Source organism: Podarcis vaucheri, assembly GCF_965113315.1.
Source record: "Podarcis vaucheri genome assembly, chromosome: 4".
Taxonomy (NCBI): Eukaryota; Metazoa; Chordata; class Lepidosauria; order Squamata; family Lacertidae; genus Podarcis; species Podarcis vaucheri.
In genome coordinates, this window is record NC_138762.1 from 23925036 (window position 1) to 23946012 (window position 20977).

General features: G+C 45.8%; 1 protein-coding gene across 5 annotated transcripts in view; it reads right to left on the minus strand.

Annotated features, from left to right (window-relative positions):
- Nucleotides 1-5471: 5471 nt before the first annotated feature.
- ALKBH8 (alkB homolog 8, tRNA methyltransferase) overlaps nt 5472-20977 on the minus strand; it is a gene marked incomplete at its 5' end in the record, with an annotated part of 65249 nt that continues 49743 nt past the window's right edge. For all 5 annotated transcript variants that reach the window (XM_082219258.1, XM_082219257.1, XM_082219259.1 and 2 more), the window contains 4 exons: nt 5472-6147; nt 8028-8177; nt 16424-16680; nt 20046-20197. In XM_082219258.1, coding sequence (XP_082075384.1) covers nt 5614-6147; nt 8028-8177; nt 16424-16680; nt 20046-20197 — 1093 coding nt within the window. In that variant the 3' untranslated portion in view covers nt 5472-5613. The remainder of the gene's footprint in view (nt 6148-8027; nt 8178-16423; nt 16681-20045; nt 20198-20977) is intronic.

Consider the following 20977-nt stretch of genomic DNA (forward strand, 5'->3'; position numbering starts at 1 on the left):
AGCAAGAATGGTGACCCATGACTTTAGACCATCTATCCCAGTTTCTCCTGAGCTAAGCCAGTAAGTCGGGGAGCCTGACTACTCCAATGAGGTGTTGTGCAGGCATCACTGAATGAGGAGATTTCACCCCTCCCATACCCAAGAATCTCCTGATCATTTCCTGATGGTCTCTGCTGACTCTCCACAGAGGAGGAGGCGTGTCCTGCCTATCTACTTATTCTGCCCAGCAACATATCACTGTGTGTGAGAGTCAGTCAGTCAGTCAGTGTATCGGAGAAAGTGAGAGTGTTGGAGATCCTAGAGATAAGATTGCTGCTAAGAGCAGCTGTAGACTCTCAGTGTAGCATTGATTTATGCTTAGAATATTCAGCTCTGTATATAGTTTTGTATTATAGTTGTAGTTATAAAATAAAAGGAAGATATTCTACAGAGCTGCTCTCCGAGTGGTTTATACTCTGCAAGACTCTGCAAAACTCTGCTGCGCAACGACTGTAGTATTGAGACAGTGAATCCGGTGCTCTCAGCTCTAAGCTGTGAGTCCACAGCACTGTGACCTGTTCCTGTGAGAAAGGAGGTCTCTGGCGGTGCTACCCAGCTCGCCCAGCCCAGTCGGGGTTGAGGTACATGAGTCCAGTTGGCGCACTGGCTCTAGGGCGATGCTGACACTGAACTCCCAACTCCCATCACCCCTGAGTGTTGGCTATGCTAGCTGGGGCTGCTGGGACTTGTAGTCCAAAACTTCTGGAGGATACCAGGTTGGGAGAAGCTGACCTAAAAACTTGGAGGAATCTGGCATATGACTCAGATTCCCAGTACATGTTTAGCATCTGGGTGAAGAAGTTTCATTTTCAGCCAAGTGAAATAAGCTTATACAGTTTGCAAAATAAGAGCTCACAGCCCCCACTCCCGATCTCTTCAGGTTCTCTTTGAGTGCTTAAGAAAAGCTGAAGACAATCAAGCAAACAGTTTGGTTAATTCACATTAGCCCATCGTTTGCTTCACATCAGGGGAAAGCTGCCCAATGGAAATCAATGTCTGCATTTTAAAAACTGTTATTGCAAAGCTTTGTAAATATTATAAATTACAATAGTCACTATCCTCTGTTTGAACTCCTTAAATGATGTGCAATGATCAAGGAACATATTTCATGCATTACTTTTATTTTCATTTCTTGTCTGTTAAAAAACACATATAGTTTGTTCAAAAAGCTAAAAAAAAAGCAATTAAAGAAGAGAAACCGCAGAAAAAATATTATAAACAATGCGGCTTTATTGCTGTTTTATCATTGCTTTCTTCCTGGAGATACCTAACTGATCTATCTCTTCCCCTTCGTTCCTCCTTAGTTATCAACGGCACTTTCCTTGGTAGACCCCCCCCCCCCAACATAAGTCCACTGACATTGCAGGGTAGGAAATACTTTTCATCCCTAGGGCATCTTACCTTTTTGGGCAAGGGACCCAAAAGGGTCCAGGGGAAGAGGGATCATGGTAAATTTTACCTTTTCACAGCTGCTTAGATCCTGCACACCCTTACACAACTCTCTTATTCCCCAATGCAGACAAGCAAGTGGCATTATCGGAGTTCAAGGACAATATTCACCCAGTCAAAAACTAATACTCTACAGTCGTAACTCGCCATGAAAGCCTCCCTTGTTCTCTTAGAATGGCAATGGCGCCCACCTGAGAGGTGGCAGAATTGAGATTCGGCAAGTTCCAGCTGGAAAAAAAGCCCTGTTTACTTGTGGTTTTACCTTATATTTTTATCCTGGGAACTGCCCCAAGGCAGTATATAAATCTAATAACAACAACCAACCCCAACACTAAATTAGGACTGGCACGAGGGTTGATTGGATGCATCTGGCCTGCAGAGACCCCCAAGGGCCTGATGGAAAGACCTGGGAGACCTCAAAGCTGAGGCTCCCCACTTCTGTCTGATTCCTCAGGTGTGACAATAGTAAGGAGAAGCAGCAGTGGGGCCAGGAGATTGTGGGCGTGCCCTGTGGGCCTTAGCAGATGCTTCATAAAGCTGACCCCTGATGGCAAGTCCTGAGGCTGTTCATTCTCGTGGATGAAATCAGTATTTCCTGAGATAAGGCAATACCTCACAATTTTAGGCCATTTGTGTTTGTTTGACTGACTGGATGTGTCCCTTCTCCCCCTGCCCCCCGGCACATGCCTCCTTGAATTCTTTCATTTTTGGTGGCTCACGAGAGTGGAAACTTTCAAGGTGCTGAGAAGGCCGAAAGGTATTTTATTAGTCATATATATATATATATATATATATATATATATATATATATATATGCTTTCGTAGATTTTCACGGGTACAGGAATGCAGGTTTTGGTGTCTTCGGGTGTCTTCCCGTGTAAGAGTCGGGGTGTCTGTGCGACGTTTCGACGAGGTCTCACTCGTCATCTTCAGGCTGGTGCTTTCGGCTTCTTGTTACTGGAACAGAGCAGAATCTGGTGTTTGAGTTCCTATAAATACTGTTGAGGGGTGTGGTGTATAGCCTCCAACGTTCTGGGCAGAGAGGAAGTTCCTAGATTTTATATATATATATATATATATATATATATATATATATATATATATATATATATATGATTTGTGTGTGTGTATCTACACAATTCCACATTACAGGCAAACTTAATGAGGATTCTGTGTGGCTACATTTGAAATTCAAACTATGCAGTGTCAGCAGCAGGGCCCTAATTTATTTCTGTTTTCTCAGAGAGACAAAACATGCAAGCATAATCTGTAGATAATTAGGGGGAAAGCAGCATAGGAATTCTAGCAGGAGACATATATTTCTGAAAGGCATGGTTGGCGCCGCCAGTTTCACCCTTTCTCCCTTCCCCTTTCATCCTGCCTATAAAGCCATTGTTTCGGCACCTGCAACCAAAAAGACCCACATAGATTATGATCCTTCGACCTGTGAAATCACGTCTTCTGGTTTAAGTTTCCACAGCATCGAAAAAACGTATTCTTAAGACCGCTCGCTGAAGAAATTTGCAAAAATTAAGTTTTACCCCGTAAAATGACACACCATATTATGTATTGGGATTGTGTTATCCATTGATACAACTTCGTTGGCTGCTTGGGGGGGGGCACCGTGTGGGTGTCACCACCAACGTGGCACCTAATTGGTGGACTCTGGTGGTGTTTCTGTGAAAGTTCCCCCACTGATTGAGGATTTTCCAGTTGTGTGTTTTCCCCCTCCCCTCCCAGAGTGGATATTGGATAGGCAGCTGAGTATCTCCAGTGTGCCTACAGGATTGCTTGACCAGTGTGCTTTATATTGTCATTCGCATTGTGTTGTGGTTGAGTTGTCTGCTATGTCATTCTGGCAGTCTCGCTGGGCCTTGCAAATGCATTTGCAATAATGAAAGCAAATGCAAAGGAAAGTAATTGGTTATTGATTTACCCTCAGGGCTATAAGCGCGCAGTCTTAAAGCCAATGAGAATTCCTATCCACCCACACATTCTCAGGGTTAAGAGAGAGAAAAATATTCTCCTCACCCCAACATGAGACAGCATCAAAGAGCTGAGCTGAGGATTCTCAAGGTAGTTCAAGCTATCACATATTTCCTGCCCAGCGCTGGACATCTCCAAGACATCAGTTTCTCTTACTTTGGCACACAGATGTGTTTACACTTACACTTACAAACCTTAGCAGTTTATTCCCGTGTTAATGTCAGCAATAAAGCATCTGTTCATCCACTTTAATTGGCAAGAGCCTGTGAGAATCATGGCAAAGAGATACCCGAAGAGCACCACACATACCTCAGATGAGCCTTGTCAAGTAGTCTAAGAAGCTGTTAGGTGTTGACCTACTTTTGAGATGGGCTGCAGCTGGGGGTCCAGTTAGCTCCATGTAAAGGAAGACTAGAAAGCCAGCAGCTGGGGTAGAGGTCAGGCAGACGCGAGGAGCAAAGGGATCGGAGACAAGAAATGTGTTTGTAGAACAGCTAGAGGTCAGGTGCCAGAAGAGGTAGACCAAGACTGAAGGGTCAGAGTCAAGGACAGAGACATGCAAAAGGCTGAGTTTCAAGGAAGGATGACAGCACTAAAGGGACCAGAAGTGGATGTGAGGCCTCAGGCAGGCATTCGTCACAGTCTCAGCGAACTGTCAGGAAGAGGAAGCGGCAACATCTTTACAGTCAAGATGCTTAGGCTGATGAGCTGGCTTTATAGCAACAGATGTGGACTTGGGAGGATCAGCTGACAGCATCTGGGCTAAAACTGCAGCCTAGAGGGCGCACGGGGAAGCGGGTGGCGCTGTGGGTTAAACCACAGAGCCTAGGACTTGCTGATCAGAAGGTCGGCGGTTCAAATCCCCATGACGGGGTGAGCTCCCATTGCTCAGTCCCAGCTCCTGCCAACCTAGCGGTTCGAAAGCACATCAAAGTGTAAGTAGATAAATAGGTACCGCTCCGGCGGGAAGGTAAACGGCATTTCCATGTGCTGCTCTGGTGCGCCAGAAGCGGCTTAGTCATGCTGGCCACATGACCCGGAAGCCAATAAAGCGAGATGAGCGCCGCAACCCCAGAGTCAGTCACAACTAGACCTAATGGTCAGGGGTCCCTTTACCTTTACCTTTAGAGGGCACACACAGCCTACTCTGCCTGGCCTCAGGAGGACTGGTGGTGCAAGAAGTAAGGAGCTGGAGAGCAGGGGCTGGAAATCATGGTTCGAGACCTGCTTGGTGCCTTACAGAAACCTTAGACCCCTGCCTCTTTTAACCCAGCCCTCAATCCATTGCATTCCATCTAAAAAATAAAATGGCAGGCTTACAAAGATTGTGGAAGGTAATGGGAACATTGCTGAGAACCAGAGATGAAAATTAAATCACTGTAAAGAGTTGGGGAACATTTGTACATAAGGAAACTGGGGAAATGAGCCAATGACTCTGCTGAACATTATGGTCTCTTGTGATTCTGGATTAGTTTAAAGTTTATAAGTCTCTGCTTATATTGCCTTTTTTAATGGGTTCTTCTGTTTGTTTGTTTTCTACTTGCCAATGCTACTTAACTTTATATAATAAACTTTTACGTTCAGGACAAATATTTGCTCTTATGCTCTTAATTGTTCTTTCCATGTAACTTCACGATCCATTCTCTTCAACCTCCTCTGATTCCTTGAGCACCCATTCATTTATTTATGCAGTTCCAAAACCACCATTTTACTTTATTTTATTTTTACTGTCCTAGACAATCCTTCACTTTAGGCCCGTTTACTGTTATTCAGCATCTTGTCTTACTCCGCTGGTTGACTCAAGTTGCAGGTGCTGCATTTAGTGACAAGTCCTGATTCAACTGTGTGTTCATGCAGCTGCTGGGGCTGTCCTTGTTAAGGGGTGTAAACTGCCTTGAGTACCTCAGTGTAGAAAGGCAGAATATCAAATTTAACAAGAGAAATGAAATATACTTGGTTGGTAAAGCCAGAGCTGGTAAGTAAAATAATCCCAGCAACACTGTAAAAACAATATTTATTTTATAAACATAAAGCCACGGCTAAAAGCCAGATGCCGCCCAAATACCATTTTGCAACCAAATATTTATGTCAAATACGTTCCCTTTCCACTTTGGCAGCCTGCAAGGTTTTGTTGATAAGTTACCACTTTTCAAGAACTACACACCAGTTCCCTTGGTCATAGTAACTCTCTTGCACCTCTACGCAATCTAGCCTTTTGCAGAGCGCTTCCAGTTCTCCTTTGGAGAAGACATGGTAATAACGGTGAAATATGGGACTAAGTTCCTGTGAGTCTGCAGAGCATCCCGCAGGTCGGTGAGACTGGACATGCCTGGATTTCTTCTTCATGCCATCTTTCAGGTGCCAAGGGACCAGCAAGTCTTGGGAGCCAAAGGATGTTCTGTTGGTATGAACAGGCAGTTTAGCATGAACGGCCTGGTTTGCATTGCAACACCTGCTCTTGGGGTGCACTGAACTTTGGCAGTCACTGTCGCCCGTTTCCTCTACTGGGTCACTGCCGAGCTCTTCCGACACACCACCACTGGCTCTTTTTTCTTTCAGGTATTTAGACTTCTGGTTCTTGTATTCCTGTTCCATAGCCCAGACATAAATGAGGGCTCTTCCACCTGGCCTCAGCAGCCGGACTAATTCGCAGAGAGCAGCCAGCCTTCTCTCCTGGTCAAGGGGAAAGCAGATCAAGTCAGTCCGAAGGTTAACAGCAGCAGGACTGCAAGTGAGAGCAACGCCTCGAGTACAGCAAAGGAAAACTGATGTGCTCTAGTGGTTTATATAATCAGGAACACCTGTACTGCTCTTTATCTGTTTATTTGGTAAGATAATTTTTTTCCTGCTCTGTAATACCCACGGCAATTATCAAGCTCCATTTAAACGTTGTTGTTTTTCTCTTAAAAGACTGCTTATGCTTGCCATTTTTACGATTGCTTGCTCAAATGAAAAAGGAGCAACCAATGTCACAGATGTAAGCACATTGTTGTAAGGTGTGCCCAAGTAAGAAAAAAAAGATAACAATTGGTGCCTAAATCTGGATGTTTCATAACAAGACAATCCATGATCTGGGCTCTGGCTCTTCTATGCAAGAAGGGTTTGCTCCTTCCACCTACCAATGGCTTCTCAGATGGTGGTAGGATACAGAACAGGGCCTCCTCCCCTAAGAACTGGAGTGTGTGCACAGGTTCATATGGGCAGAAGTAGCCCTTCGGGTATCCAGCACCAAGCCTTGGGCACCATAGCTTTTCGTACACTGAAACGTGTGTCTGTTGCATATAGGAGCAACCCTAGACACAAGACGCTGGAGTAAAGCAAGCTGGCATAAATTAAGCAGCTGTGACGTATGCCAGATTCAAATTCCTGCTTAGGAGTGGGACTACTGCTGAATGAGCCAGCCTAAGCCTGGCAGAGGGAAAACAAGTACTTAAGACAGTATTTGAGTGACACCACCTTTTCTGCTGGTTTAATTTATGCTAGGTGGCCGGGTCACAAGACCATTCTGAACAGGCTTAGGAGTTAGGGCTGGGCAATCCAAAACTGGTTTGAAGTCCATATCGGCTTCATAGTTTTTGACCTGGAAATATATCGCAAATTATGATGTGTGTGTGTGCTATGCAAAAATCACAATGTGGAAAAAACCTTGAAGCCAGCCTAGTGCCTCTACATAGTTCCATCCTTATTTCAGACGTTGTAATATATCAGTATATCACAATGTTTAGCTGGTGATATATTGTGATGTTGAAAACCAGATATCGCCCAGCCCTACTTAAGATCCAGCCTGAGTCGCCCCCTCCAGACATCCTTTTTAGGGCTTACAATGGCTTAAGATCCAGCAGGCTCAACTCAGACAGCTGGGCCCTAGCTAAGCCTGGATGGGGAAGGTACTGTGGCTGAGCGAAGAATGGGGTGTTATGCCAATGTAGCCTGGCTGCACCAGAAACCTCCCAGCTCAGCCAGAGACCCATTGGATGGATCTCACCCTGCCCACCCTGGTTCATCTGGCTTTAGGGTGGCTCTCTTAGCCAGCTAATTGCTGAGAAGTTAAACATGGGTGTCGTGATGGCCTAGCCCCACCCATCATCGGAAATGAAAGTGCAACAGAAACCAGTTCATATCGGCTCAGTCTTAGCCACTGAAAGCCAAAGTGGATGATGGGATTTGGCCCAAGACCCCTGGGAAGCTGCTGTCCTTTGGAAGAAACAATGCTGGACTAGATGGACAAGCAATCTGACCCAGTGCAGTCGTACCTTGGTTCTCGAACGTAATCCGTTCCGGAAGTCCATTCGGCTTCGGAAAACGTTCAAAAACCAAGGCACAGCTTCCGATTGGCTGCAGGAGCCTCCTGCACCCAATCAGAAGCCATGTCAGACATTTGGTTTCCAAAAAACATTCGCAAACCGGAACACACACTTCCAGGTTTTCAGCATTCGAGAGCCAAAATGTACGAGTACCAAAGCGTTCAAGAACCAAGTTACAACTGTATAAGACATCCAGTGCTGCTGTGTAAAGGATATGGCAACAAATCATAGGGAAGAGTTTTAACATACCACTGTTGAAAAATGGTGGATGACAGCAATGGAGATACAGGCATCACATGAGCCACTTCGTACTGGTACTCTGAGCGCATCGCACACGAAGGCTTGAAATCCCTTCTCTCCACAAATGTCAACAAGAGTCATGCTACGGTCACAGCCAAACTGCAAGAGAAAATGGGAAGGATTGCACTCTTAACAAGATACATACAAAAGTTTCATGCGGATTTTGCAAAAGTCACCTACAGGCAGGAGATCTACTTTCCTTCAGACACCCCCCCCCAACAAAGCCTGCAAGTATTTTGAATTTCTGGCACATTTTTTTCCTCTGCAGAAGAAATAATTGAGTATCTCAAGGTTGGGTCTCACTTCTTCAAAATTTTAACCGCATACTTGCGTAGGAATTTGAAGAAAGGAGGAATAAAAGAGGACTGTCGAGATGTGACACGCTCAAATGGCACCTCTGGATTTCTCCAGCATGTGTGGTAGAAATGCCATCTCCTTTGAAATGCTGCACTGTGATGGCTGTCTTGTCTTCTGAGCCTCCTCTGTCCCACAATGTCCCAGTAAAGTAGTTCGTTATCATTTGGATTTTGCAGAGGGTGTCAAAAGCAAAGTGCTCCTTACTCCCAGAATAAAATAATTTGGTTTCCTTTCCTCAAAATGTCGTTGGCCTTTGGTAGAAGCTAACACCTATTTTTTATTTTTAAAAATGCAATTAAATAAAAAGAATTTAAAAAGCATTGCAAACCAGGCAAATTTTGACCAGCAGCCATTTCTACCAGGAAGCTGCCTTATATAGGCTATTTAGCTCAGAACTGTCTGTGTTGATTGCCAGCTGCTCTCCAGGATTTCAGACAGGGATATTCCATCCCAGGCCCAACTGGAGTTGCTGAGGATTGAAGCTGGTACCTTCTGCGTGGATGCTAGATGCTCTACCAATGAGCTAGGATTCCCTCCCTGAAATCTTGAGAAAGATTAAAGAAATTTAAGGCAGCACTCAACTTCAAACAGGCATTTTGGCCAATAAAGCCGAAGCAATTAAGAGTCCAATGAGGTTCAAAGGTTTAAGTAGCCTTATAGCTCAGCTGGTTAAAGCATGGTGCTGATAACACCAGGGCTGCAAGTTTGATCCCTGTATGGGACAGCTGCCTATTCCTGCATTGCAAGGGCTTGGACTAAATGATGTTCAGGGTCCCTTCCACCTCTAGAAGTCTCTGAACAATTCTGTGAATGGGTCCCACATACAAACAAGCAGCTGAAAAGAGGAAAAAGTTAGTGCTTCATTGACTGTATCTGTATCTGTATGGCCACCTTTCATGATTAAAAAAAGAGGCACAATTCTTCTGATTTCAATCACACTCTGTCCCAAATATGTACAGTATAAATTGACTGGGAAGCAGGAATTCAATCAAAAAGACAATACTGGAGTGACCTTGAAATGAGGCAACACTGTACTCTGATGAAACGTAATGAGCTGCAGCTAAGCTAACCAAGAGGAAGAAAGCCTACGACCGGCAGAATATGAGGTTCCTAATTTGCATCTAAATTATATCAAATAATTGTGCAGTCGGGCTTGCTTGTAACGTCCTATGTATTAAAGCGAATCCACTACTGCCCAAAACAAAAGATTAGATCTTGCACTGGGAGAGGGGGGAAGACCCAGGAGCATTGCTTACCTCAATTGAGATGCAGAGAAGAAACTGCAAAGGCTACACAGGCTTCAGATTAAATTTGCATTTGATATAAATAATACGATGGGAGCTGCAGGCATGCCCATAATGACTGGACACAGATAATTACGAGTTGCTAAGAAGGTGTAATGATCTTACTGGATTATCAGAGGCACTTTCATATTATTTTAATTAATTCATTCTCTCTTTCCCCCCATGCTTATGTGAACCAAGGTTTCATCTGGCTCAGCCCATCATCCTGTCTGAAATCCCAACGTTTAGCCTTGCAGCAGGTGAAGTAACAAAGATGAACACTCCTGAGCATCTGCAGAGTGCCTTTGCCGCACATCCATAACCATACATTTGAAGCAGTATTTTGTTGTTGTTTAGTCGTTTAGTCGTGTCCGACTCTTCGTGACCCCATGGACCAGAGCACGCCAGGCACTCCTGTCTTCCACTGCCTCTCGCAGTTTGGTCAAACTCATGCTGGTAGCTTCGAGAACACTATCCAACCATCTTGTCCTCTGCCGTCCTCTTCGCCTTGTGCCCTCCATCTTTGCCAATATCAGGGTCTTTTCCAGGGAGTCTTCTCTTCTCATGAGGTGGCCAAAGTATTGGAGCCTCAGCTTCAGGATCTGTCCTTCCAGTGAGCACTCAGGGCTGATTTCCTTAAGAATGGAGAGGTTTGATCTTCTTGCAGCCCATGGGACTCTCAAGAGTTTCCTCCAGCACTATAATTGAAGAGCATCAATTCTTCGGTGATCAGCCTTCTTTATGGTCCAGCTCTCACTTCCATACATCACTACTGGGAAAACCATAGCTTTTACTATACGGACTTTTGTTGGCAAGGTGATGTCTCTACTTTTTAAGATGCTGAAGCAGTATTATACCACTTTAAACAGTCATAGAATCATAGAATTGGAAGGGATCCAGACATGTCCAACTGGCTGACCACGATCAATAGGTAGATCCCTTGGTGATCCTGGTTGATCACGGGCTTAAGTAAACTGCAATCCTCTCCCCCAAAAGCTCAACAACTATTAACTATTGTCAACTATTGACTCTGGTCAATCCTCCCCAAAAAAAGCTCAACAACTCTGGTCAATCCTCAATGACAATGGGTTGATCACTGCCAGTTTATTCATACTGGGAGTAGATCACAGTCTCTTGGGAGCTGAACGGGCCCGATCTAGTCCAACCCCCTGAGATGCAGGAATCTCAACACATGGTCCCCCCATGGCTTTCCCCAAAGAATCTTAGGAGCTGTTCTGTTCTTCCTGTCCACATTTCTTGTGGCTGTGAAGGAAAGAAACCAAAGTGCCATGGTTTCACCCTAGAACAGAGCCTTATTTTTTGCAGTGGCCACATTTATTTCTATTACCAGGTTAGCGACGGAGATAGGAAGATGCAAAATATAATAATTATTAGGGAGCCTGCCATCCACAAGATGCTGATTATCTCCCCAAGCTCAGGGAACAAAAAGAACCACAGGATACTGTGGTCATTTTAGTTTTACCTCACAATAACTAACTCCTCCTGGTGGAATTAGATCATTTAAGTCCATTTGAAACCTGATTGATGCGACTCATCAGAAAGCTGATGGAGAGAGAACTACATCTAATTTTGAAATCCAGCCACCAAATGAAATTATGTGGCTCCCTAGAGAAACATCTCAGCTATAACTAATAGCATGAGAGTCTCGAGGAAGCAAATTAAATTCGGGCAAATTCATACAAACACAGCAAGAAAGATGACAGCATGCAGCCACAGTGCGAGACAGAGAAAGGAGAGAGAAATTCCCTTGCTTCACTTGTTCTGAGTCAGACCTTTAACATTTCTTTCACGTAGTGTTTTGTTTTCCCTCACAGAGAGCTGCTGCGTCACCTTTCAGAGAGAAGGGGCTGCGTCTAAAAACGAGAAGGCCATCTCTCGCCGCCACGAAAAGGAGAATTGTGTCATATACCCAGTGGGCTCCCTATTTTTATTTTTGGCTTTCTTTTCACCTGTCTGCTGTTTTGAGTCCTTCACCTGCAAGATATGTTCCCTTTTCATTAGCTAATAAAGCAATACTTTGATTGAAAGGATGTGCAAGGTTCCCATCATCCCAAATCCACATTTGCCTTTTGGCCAGTGTAGCAAATCTATCACTCACTTCCAATCCCCAAGAGTCTCTCTCAAAAATCTCTTGGTAATTTCAATACTCCTTTGGCTATTTCTCACACACTCTGTCAAACAATTCAGACCCAAGCTAAAACCACACCAAAATTATGAAGTGAGCCGTTGTGATGTTGCCGGGGATGCTGCAATAATAGTGGAGCAACCTGATGTATGCTTATTATTATCATCGTTATAACTGGCAGGCATGTTTATCTCCCTTCTTTCTGCTCACTGATAAAATAAAAGTTCCTATTATAATTCCCTGTCTGGAATTATAATGCATCTGCTTCAGGCAATTTATTTTTAACCAGAAGGAATCTACTGATTTATAAGTGGGCGTGTTTATGCCTGAATGTTGTAGCCTGAAAATAATTATTAGTTGATTTGGGATATTAACTACATTGCAGACGCCAGTTCCTGAATGAGAGAGCTTGCTGGAGAGACAAATCTTAATGACGGATTGCTGTGAAGAGGGAGAAAGTTAAGCAACAATAAAGCTTCCCTTGGCCTCTTCAGGAGCAAGTCAGCTTGGGGTCTGCTTACTGTCTAAAAGTGGCTTTCAAATTGTGTGCCAGTTAACATTTTATTACTCGTAGGGAGCAATCTTAAGGCTAGGGTCTATCAGCTGAGATGCCATAGGATTTGGTAGAAGACCAGCTACACTGGCAGAAGCCAAATAGGCCACCATCATAAGAGGGAGGCCAGTGGAAGACTTCAGATATGTCGACTGAACTTCAGAAGCGTCTGATGGATCAGGCCAGTGGCCCGTCCAGTCCAGAACTGTATTCTGATAGTGGCTGACCAGATACCTATGAGAATCATGGAACTTTGAAGTGTCAGGCATAGCCCTAATAGCTTTAGCCCAAACGTAGCAGAGTTTTCCTGCACAGCGAAGAAGCTAGTCGAGGTGGAAATGACTAGTCAGCTAGACTCAGAATAACTATTTACAGGATTTATTAAAAGTAAAAATAAAACCAGCAGAGTTTCTGCATACAAAACAAAGCAAAATAAATCCTTTCTTTCTCCCTCTCTCTCATAACCATACACAGCACTTTTACTCCTAACACACCTAACACCAAACTGTGCTAGCATTCCCAGATAACAGAGTTGAGTGCTGGTCGTTAACCAATCAGAGTAAGCAGTTTCTAGGTCAAGCAGACCTTGGCTTTCTGCCAACAGTAAATTGACACTGCCTTGAGTTAATTGTGTGAAGCCAGAATCTGCAAGTTCCCATGAGAATCAATTAACAGAAACTGAACAGAGAAACCCCAAAGCAGGATTCAAGCACAAGACTCTCTACTCTCTACTCTCCTGTGGTTTCCAGCAAGAAGCATTCCGAAGCATTGCTGCCTCTAACTGTGGAGGCAGAACACAGTCAAAATGGCAAGTAGCCCATTGATTACCCTTCCCTTCATGCAGTGGCGTAGCGTGGGTTGTCAGCACCCGGGGCAAGGCAAGTAATTTGCGCCCCCTAACCCGTGGATTTGCGCCCCCTAACCCTAACCCCCAGATGTTGCGGCCGGCCTCCCTGCACCCCCCACGCTACGCCACTGCCTTCATGCATCTGTCCTTTAAAGCCATCTAGGTTAGTGGTCATCACTGTTTCCTGTGGGAGCAAGTTCCATCGTTTCACTATGTGCTGAGCTGATGAAAGTTCCTGGAATATTCCAAACTAAGGACACCCGAAAGAAGACCACAGAAACACATTTGTGCATGCAGGGTTTGTGCTCTAAAGCAGCGGTGGCCAGCGGTGTTTCCTGCTTGGCAGGGGGTTGGACTCGATGGCCCTTGTGGTCTCTTCCAACTCTATGATTCTATGATTCTAGCTCACAACCCACGGGGCCATATCTGCCCTACAAAGCAATTTTAACTGGCCCCTGGCAATCTACCTACTTTCAATCAGTGCGGGGTTAACGTTTCGCCCCCAGTGCAGTAATGAAAGTGAGGGATTTTCTTCCACAATGTCATGTTTCACGGCTCTGAACTGTGCATGTAATTCCTTGGCAATGTCTAAGCTCCTTTTTATTAGAGCTATGAAGCTCTTACCTGCCCACAGACTGTCTCGCCAGAGTTGTGTATGCTCTAGTTATCTCCCACTTGGACTACTGCAATGTGCTCTACGTGGGGCTACCTTTGAAGGTGACCCGGAAACTGCAATTAATCCAGAATATGGCAGCTAGACTGGTGACTGGGGGCAGCAGCCGAGACCACATAACACCGGTCTTGAAAGACCTACATTGGTTCCCAGTACATTTCCAAGCACAATTCAAAGTGTTGGTGTTGACCTTTAAAGCTCTAAACGGCCTTGGCCCAGTATACCTGAAGGAGCGTCTCCACCCCCCCCATCATTCTGCCCGGACACTGAGGTCCAGCGCCGAGGGCCTTCTGGCGGTTTCCTCGCTGCGAGAAGCAAAGTTATACCCTGTGGAATCCATCCATCCATCCATCAGATGTCAAAGAGATAAACAACTACCTGACATTTAGAAAACAACTGAAGGCTGTTTTTAATGTGTGACATTTTGATGTATTTTTAATCTTTGTTGGAAGCCACCCAGAGTGGCGGGGTACAATTATTATTATTATTATTATGTTGTTGTTGTTGTTGTTGTTGTTGTTGTTGTTGTTATTGACTTGACAATGGTTTGGAAGGCAATGTGGTTCCTCTGGTTGAGGTCCCCTGAAGGGCCCAGGTTCCCTACCGCTGCTCCCAGAGCAAAGGTGACCAATTTCTGTTTTCTCAACAGAAATTGGTCACCTTTGCTCTGGGAGCAGGGGTAGGGAACCTGTGCCCTTCAGGGGACCTCAACCAGCGGCCAGGGATTATGGGGGTTGAAGTCCATCAAAATGTGAAAGGCCACAGATTGCCTACCCTTGCTCTACTTTGTCTTCCCCCCCCCCTCTGGCTTTGTACTTTGAACAGCAACTGTGAAAAGTACTCTACAGCTGAAGCAGCTCTCCTGGGGTTTTAATCTTCAAGCGCTGCCTGAAAGTGGGGGGATGGAACTTTGCTCTCTGTGTTATCACATTTTCTTGACTTTTCTTGGGAATATTACATATAACCTCAGGTATCATTATATGGTAATATAGCATGAATCCAGGCACAGTCGACCAAACCGGTTAGGCTTGTAATGGCAAAATTTAGTTGTCAAAATGCAGATGCAGCAGTTTCAGGACACACTGGAGAGGAAAAACTTCAAGGCAGTGGAAAAGCCAAGCTGGGACTTGGGGGCACAATTTCAGGGGGATCCCCAGCTGGAACCAAGAACTGCAGAAGTCTAGGTCTATGGCCAAGCCTAAGAAGCTACAACAATTGTTTCTGCACAGGCTTGATGGGCTTCTACGGAGAGCAGCGATGTGAAACACTGGTGGTAACAGCAGGCAGTATAAGTGTCCTGATCCATATCTCTGTCCCCACCAGGAGGCAAGATGCTACAGCTGCCCCTGCTGGCTTTGTGCTGGTGGACTCTGGACAAGAAAGAGAAGCCAGGAGTTTCAGCACCATGGAAAGCAGCCCTGCAATTCAAAGGAGGAGGAAGGAACGAGTTCACTCAAAGATAAAGGGATACTGTTCATTTTTATTCATCTCAAAAGCGAGTGCCAATTTGCCTCTCCACATCCATAATTTGCAACTGAGTGCATTACAGCCAGTGCCAGGAACTGACAGCCAGGATCCCACCGTGATGGCAAGCACTGTTACGGAAAAGCAGCAATGCGAGAGCGAGCTGCAGGTGGCTGCAAAGCGAAACAGGATGTTGATGTTTGGGACTGTACCATGGGAACAAAGGGACAGTCTATTCACTGTACTGAGCACCGGATGTTAGCTCAGAGTGTCATCTGACCTGTACTGGAAGTACAGGGGTGGAGTTTATATCTCTCTCTGCTGTTGGAGTCTGATGAGTACAGACGCGTTTCTCTGTACTGCTGCAATAACAGAAATAAAGACATGTAAATAGATTTCTGTCTGTCTCTTTCCCCTCCCTGGGGGAGGCAGGGAGGAGGGAAGAGTGGTGTGTCCCTCTCACGCTGAGTGGGATTGCCGATAGTGACCTTGCCTGTATCCTGCCGGGAGACGCAGACGGGGAGGTCAGCAAGGATCTTAAGCCGGGTGCCTGGAGAGTGGCCAGTTTCCTCTGACTGAGGCTTAAAAATCCGACAAGCACATGCTCCAGGTTTCAGATTCAGCCACCCACAACCCTGGCCTGGTTCTGACACATGCCACAGTTGTTACAACGGCTTTATTGGGCTTTAGGAACTCTTTATCATTTTGAATGGCCTGTTTGAATATTGGCTCAACTCAGGTGACCTTCCAAAGCCAAATAAAAGTCAGAATCGCCATCTGAGGGATTGGAAACATTAGTCACAGGCTCCTCCCCCTGATTCCAGCCTATGTATTTGAAACTGAACTACTGTGTTGTAAGTCACTTTGTGGGACCTTTTTGGGAGGGAAGGGAAAGGAGGAGAAAGAAAAAGAAAAAGGGAGAGAAAGCTTTCCATGCAGGAAAAATGCCACAGGAGATGCAATTCTGATAGGTTAACTATCCCCTTCAAAGCAAGGAGGACTGAAACCACATAGTTCCTTACCATATGTAAGTCTTTGCGGACTCCTAAATACTTTCCATTGCCACAGCCGACATCAGCCACAACAGCCCCACACGGCAAAGTCTTCAGGAATTCAACGACTCGCGGCCATGGGCTGTGTCTTGTGCTACTGAAGTGCGTGGCAATCCCTTCATACACCTCGTGGACATACTTTTCTTCTAGCTTCGAGGCTTCACTCTCATTATCCGGGAAGGAGGGCTCCGTGTCCTTACGCTGACTGTCACACACAGAAGGATAAGCTGCAGGGTAGGAAAGGATAAGGATTTATTTGTCTGTAAACAGAACACAGTGCTCCGAACCAGAGCGGTCCATTTTGGATTAACAGAGAATTTTGAAAACCGCAAACCAAATTGCACATTCTGAGTTTCAGTTTTAAAATTGAATTGAATTGAATTTATAATGGCACATCTATTACCTAGTTAGTGATCTACACTAATCTATACATTTGATGAACTAAATCAGTGTTTCTCAAACTTGGGTCTCCAGCTCTTTTTGGACTACAATGCCCATCATCCACTGGTCTTGCTAGCTAGCTGGAGACTCAAGTCTGGGAAACACTGAACTAAAAGGTATATCTCTTTGTTTAAACTGTTTAAACAGTTTAAACTGAGATACTCTAAGAGGATCAGGGTACAAGAGTATGGTATAGGCATAGTTACTAGACCTAGGTTTACAACCTAGGAACTGTATCTGAAAAACTCTATGGCTAGGATCCAAAACACTAGAAGTCTTCTACCCATGCATAGGGGCTTTCCAGATCCTACCCCTTGTACTTTGAGCCCCCTATACACCCTCCAAAATTCTGGGGATCTTTTGGAGTGCCATCTCTCAAGGCGTAAGGGGCTTCTACTGGAAGGGAAGATTAGCAACCCTATAAGCCTGATTACAAAGACTCACTTTACATGTCTGCATGTAACTGTCAACATTAACCATGGTTTAAAGTTACACTGCACCGAAGTTAATGGTTCAAATGAAACCATAATACCAAATTCTGGCTCAAAAGAGAACCATGGTTAGAATAAACTGTTGCGTAGTTAGCACCAGTGCACAAATAACTCTTCAAAACTTTTCATGTTGAGATAGGAAGGGAAGGAAGACTTCTCTTTGGGCAGAGGAGCAGGGGAGGAGAGAGTGAGTGTGTGCCCCTAGGCTGGGTCTCAATTTGCAAACCATGGTTTCCATGCTATATCTGCACCACGTTGCATGCATAAATGGTACAACTGCATCGTACAAGTTTAAATAAGAGCGAAGACAGGATGCTTCAGGGTGTGGCGTAGCACCAGCAACAAAAAGCCCAAACTTTTATTGAGTGACTACATAGAACCACCCTCCCTAGGTGTGCCGATGTGGCAACAAACCTTAACAGCAATTCCCAAAGTTTACACCATAAGAAGCAAATCAAAAATCTTTTTTTTTTTCTCAGAACACATCGATCATATGCTTTTTGCAAAACTGTCTGAACTGCTAGAGCTATGCTCGACTCAAAAGCCTTACTTTGATTAAGGTGCTCGTTCTGTTCTAAAGGGTGTTTTTTGGCCACAGGAATGCTTTCTGGAGGCTAAAAGGTGGGAAATATTGCTTACTCCTGCTGCACTTTCAAAGACAAATTTGTCGCTAGCCGAGAAGAAGGGGTAGTGGTTTGTTTTTAAAAGGAGACAACAAAGAAAAAAGGTTATTTCCGGGTGAAATCAATATTGTGTAGCAGCAGCAGACCAACCAAGGAATAAAAACCCAGACCCAGTCAAAAGGGCAGGAATCTAACTGCTCACCTACTGCTGCTGCTCCACCCATCCAATCAGAGAGGGTGAGCTTTGGAAGGGACAGCATTAAGGTTTGCAGAGGAAATGGATCAGCACTGGGCAGTGGCGTAGCGTGGGGGGTGCCAGGGGTGCCGGCCGCACCGGGCGCAACATTTGGGGGCGCGCGTTTGGCCAGCCCTCCTCGAGGAAGCAGGAACCCCACTGTCCTCGGACCTCCTCCGAAGGCTGGCGGTGGGGCGGAGAGACCTTCTCCCCGCGCCAGCCTTCGGAAGGCTGTCCTGAAGACTTGTGGTGGGAGCAGTGGTGTAGCGTGGGGGGTGCAGGGGGGCCTGCTGCACCTGGCGCAACATCTGGGGGGCGCGGAAGAGACTCGAGTGCTAAAATCCACGGGTTAGGGGGCGCAAATTACTTGCCTTGCCCCGGGTTAAAGGTAAAGGTAAAGGTACCCCTGCCCGTACGGGCCAGTCTTGACAGACTCTGGGGTTTGTGCACCCATCTCACATCTATTGGCCGGGGGCCAGCGCTGTCCGGAGACACTTCCGGGTCACGTGGCCAGCGTGACAACGCTGCTCTGGCGAGCCAGAGCCGCACACGGAACGCCGTTTACCTTCCCGCTGGTAAGCGGTACCTATTTATCTACTTGCCCCCGGGGGTGCTTTCGAACTGCTAGGTGGGCAGGCGCTGGGACCGAGCAGCGGGCGCGCACCCCGCCGCGGGGATTCGAACCGCCGACCTTTCGATCGGCAAGCCCTAGGCGCTGAGGCTTTAGCCCACAGCGCCACCCGTGTCCCCCTTGCCCCGGGTTAGGGGGCGCAAATTACGTGCCTTGCCCCGGGTGCAGAGAACCCACGCTACGCCACTGGCACTGGGTGATCCATGACAAGTTGAAAGAGCCCCAGGAGAGTCATGGAAGTAGGGAGGAGGATGGGACCAGTAGGAATGTAGTGGTCACCACTTGTCACGCCCTAGGGCATGGTTGGAAAGAATATCCAGAGAAGAGGGAAGAAGTGCCCCTACTGCAGGCTGTTAGCTCTCATAGACCTTCCACTCAGCCCTAGTTTATTCCTTTGGGGCTCCCATATTGCCAAGACAGCTTGTTCCACAACCGGAGGCCAGCAGAGCCCAGAGATGAGTGCCTGACCCTCCTGGGATACAGGAGGGATAGATTATATGGTGCCCTCCAGATGTTGCCGTACTACAACACCCATCAGCCTGGACAGCAGCATGGTCAATGGCGAGGAAGGCCAGAGTTGCAGTCCGCAATATCTGCAGGGTACCACGTTGCCTACTGCTGCAATACTTGGTAAGCGTCCCAAGATGCTGTAGCCTAAGCAAGGCATGTTGAAGCTTGCTTTTTTAAAATGCATTTCTTCTACAGAATTCACATGCTGCTTAACTGTAAAAACGGTTTGCATAAAATATACATTAATATTGCTGATAAAAGTCAGAAGTTGAAAACAAATTGACCCCAAATAATTTAAAAATTATAAATAAGATCTGCAGTTAAAATACTCACTCTAAAGTAAATCACTCATTAAAATATATGTTGACTTTACATAGATGGCCAGACTTGCCTGAAGAAAAAGAAATTGTTTAGCAGGTGACAAAAACAGTATGGTTAAGGTGCTGGTCTGGTATCAATGGGCAGGGAGTTCCACAGAGTCAGAACTGCCATGAGCATTTGATTCCGTACAAGTGTAGAATGAACATGGCACAAGGTTTAATGAGGAGCAGTTAATCCAGCCATGCCTTTAAGAGCTGAGGGCTAAGTGGGGGGAACTATGGCCTTAAAGGAGTGGGACCCAACGAGCTCCATTGTTTACATCTGAATAACTGGAACTTACAGCAATTGCAAGGGCTTCTCCTCACTTTTCTGAAAGTGAAAGATGTCCTTTCCCCTCTCTTATTCAAGGTTAAATCTCCAATGTCAGCAGTGACGGCTCCAATTTTCTGTCCTTCAGATGCTTGAACAATGTCAAACTTCCTAGGTGTGATGCTTTAAAACAAAACAGAAGCTAGGATTATTATTATTATCTAACATGAGGAAGAAGAAGAGTTTGGATTTGATATCCCGCTTTATCACTACCCGAAGGAATCTCAAAGCGGCTAACATTCTCCTTTCCCTTCCTCCCCCACAACAAACACTCTGTGAGTGAGTGGGGCTGAGAGACTTCAGAGAAGTGTGACTAGCCCAAGGTTACCCAGCAGCCGCATGTGGAGGAGCGGAGACTCGAACCCAGTTCCCCAGATTACGAGACTACCGCTCTTAACCACTACACCACACTGGCTCACCACACATGACAAACATATTAGATGAAATGGTTCATGGAAACCTGTGAAATAATGAGACAAGGGTCTAAACGTCTATGTACCTGGGGGGACGACTCATCTCAGGCTCTGCAGGTTTCGGGCCACCAGCTCTTGAAACACCAGCATCAGAAGCTTGCCTAGTTGGGGGTACAACAGCCCCCCAGAGACAGCTGGTTCCTCCTGCTCTTCAGAGTTCGAGACTATGACATTGCCGGGCTAAATTGAATTACTGTGCACTACAACATATTGCTGCAGGTCCCTCTTGGATCTGCATATCTCATTTGCTGAAATTATTTACGGACCTTGATATTGACAAAAGGAATGCCCACAATGCAGACCTTTCAGGGCAAGGGCAATGCCCTGGATAGTGCCTCAAAGGAGCCTGGGTTCAAATCCCTGATCAGCCATGATGTTCTCTTTGGGCAAGAGGCTGCCTCTCTATTTAATCTACCTCACACGGTGGCTG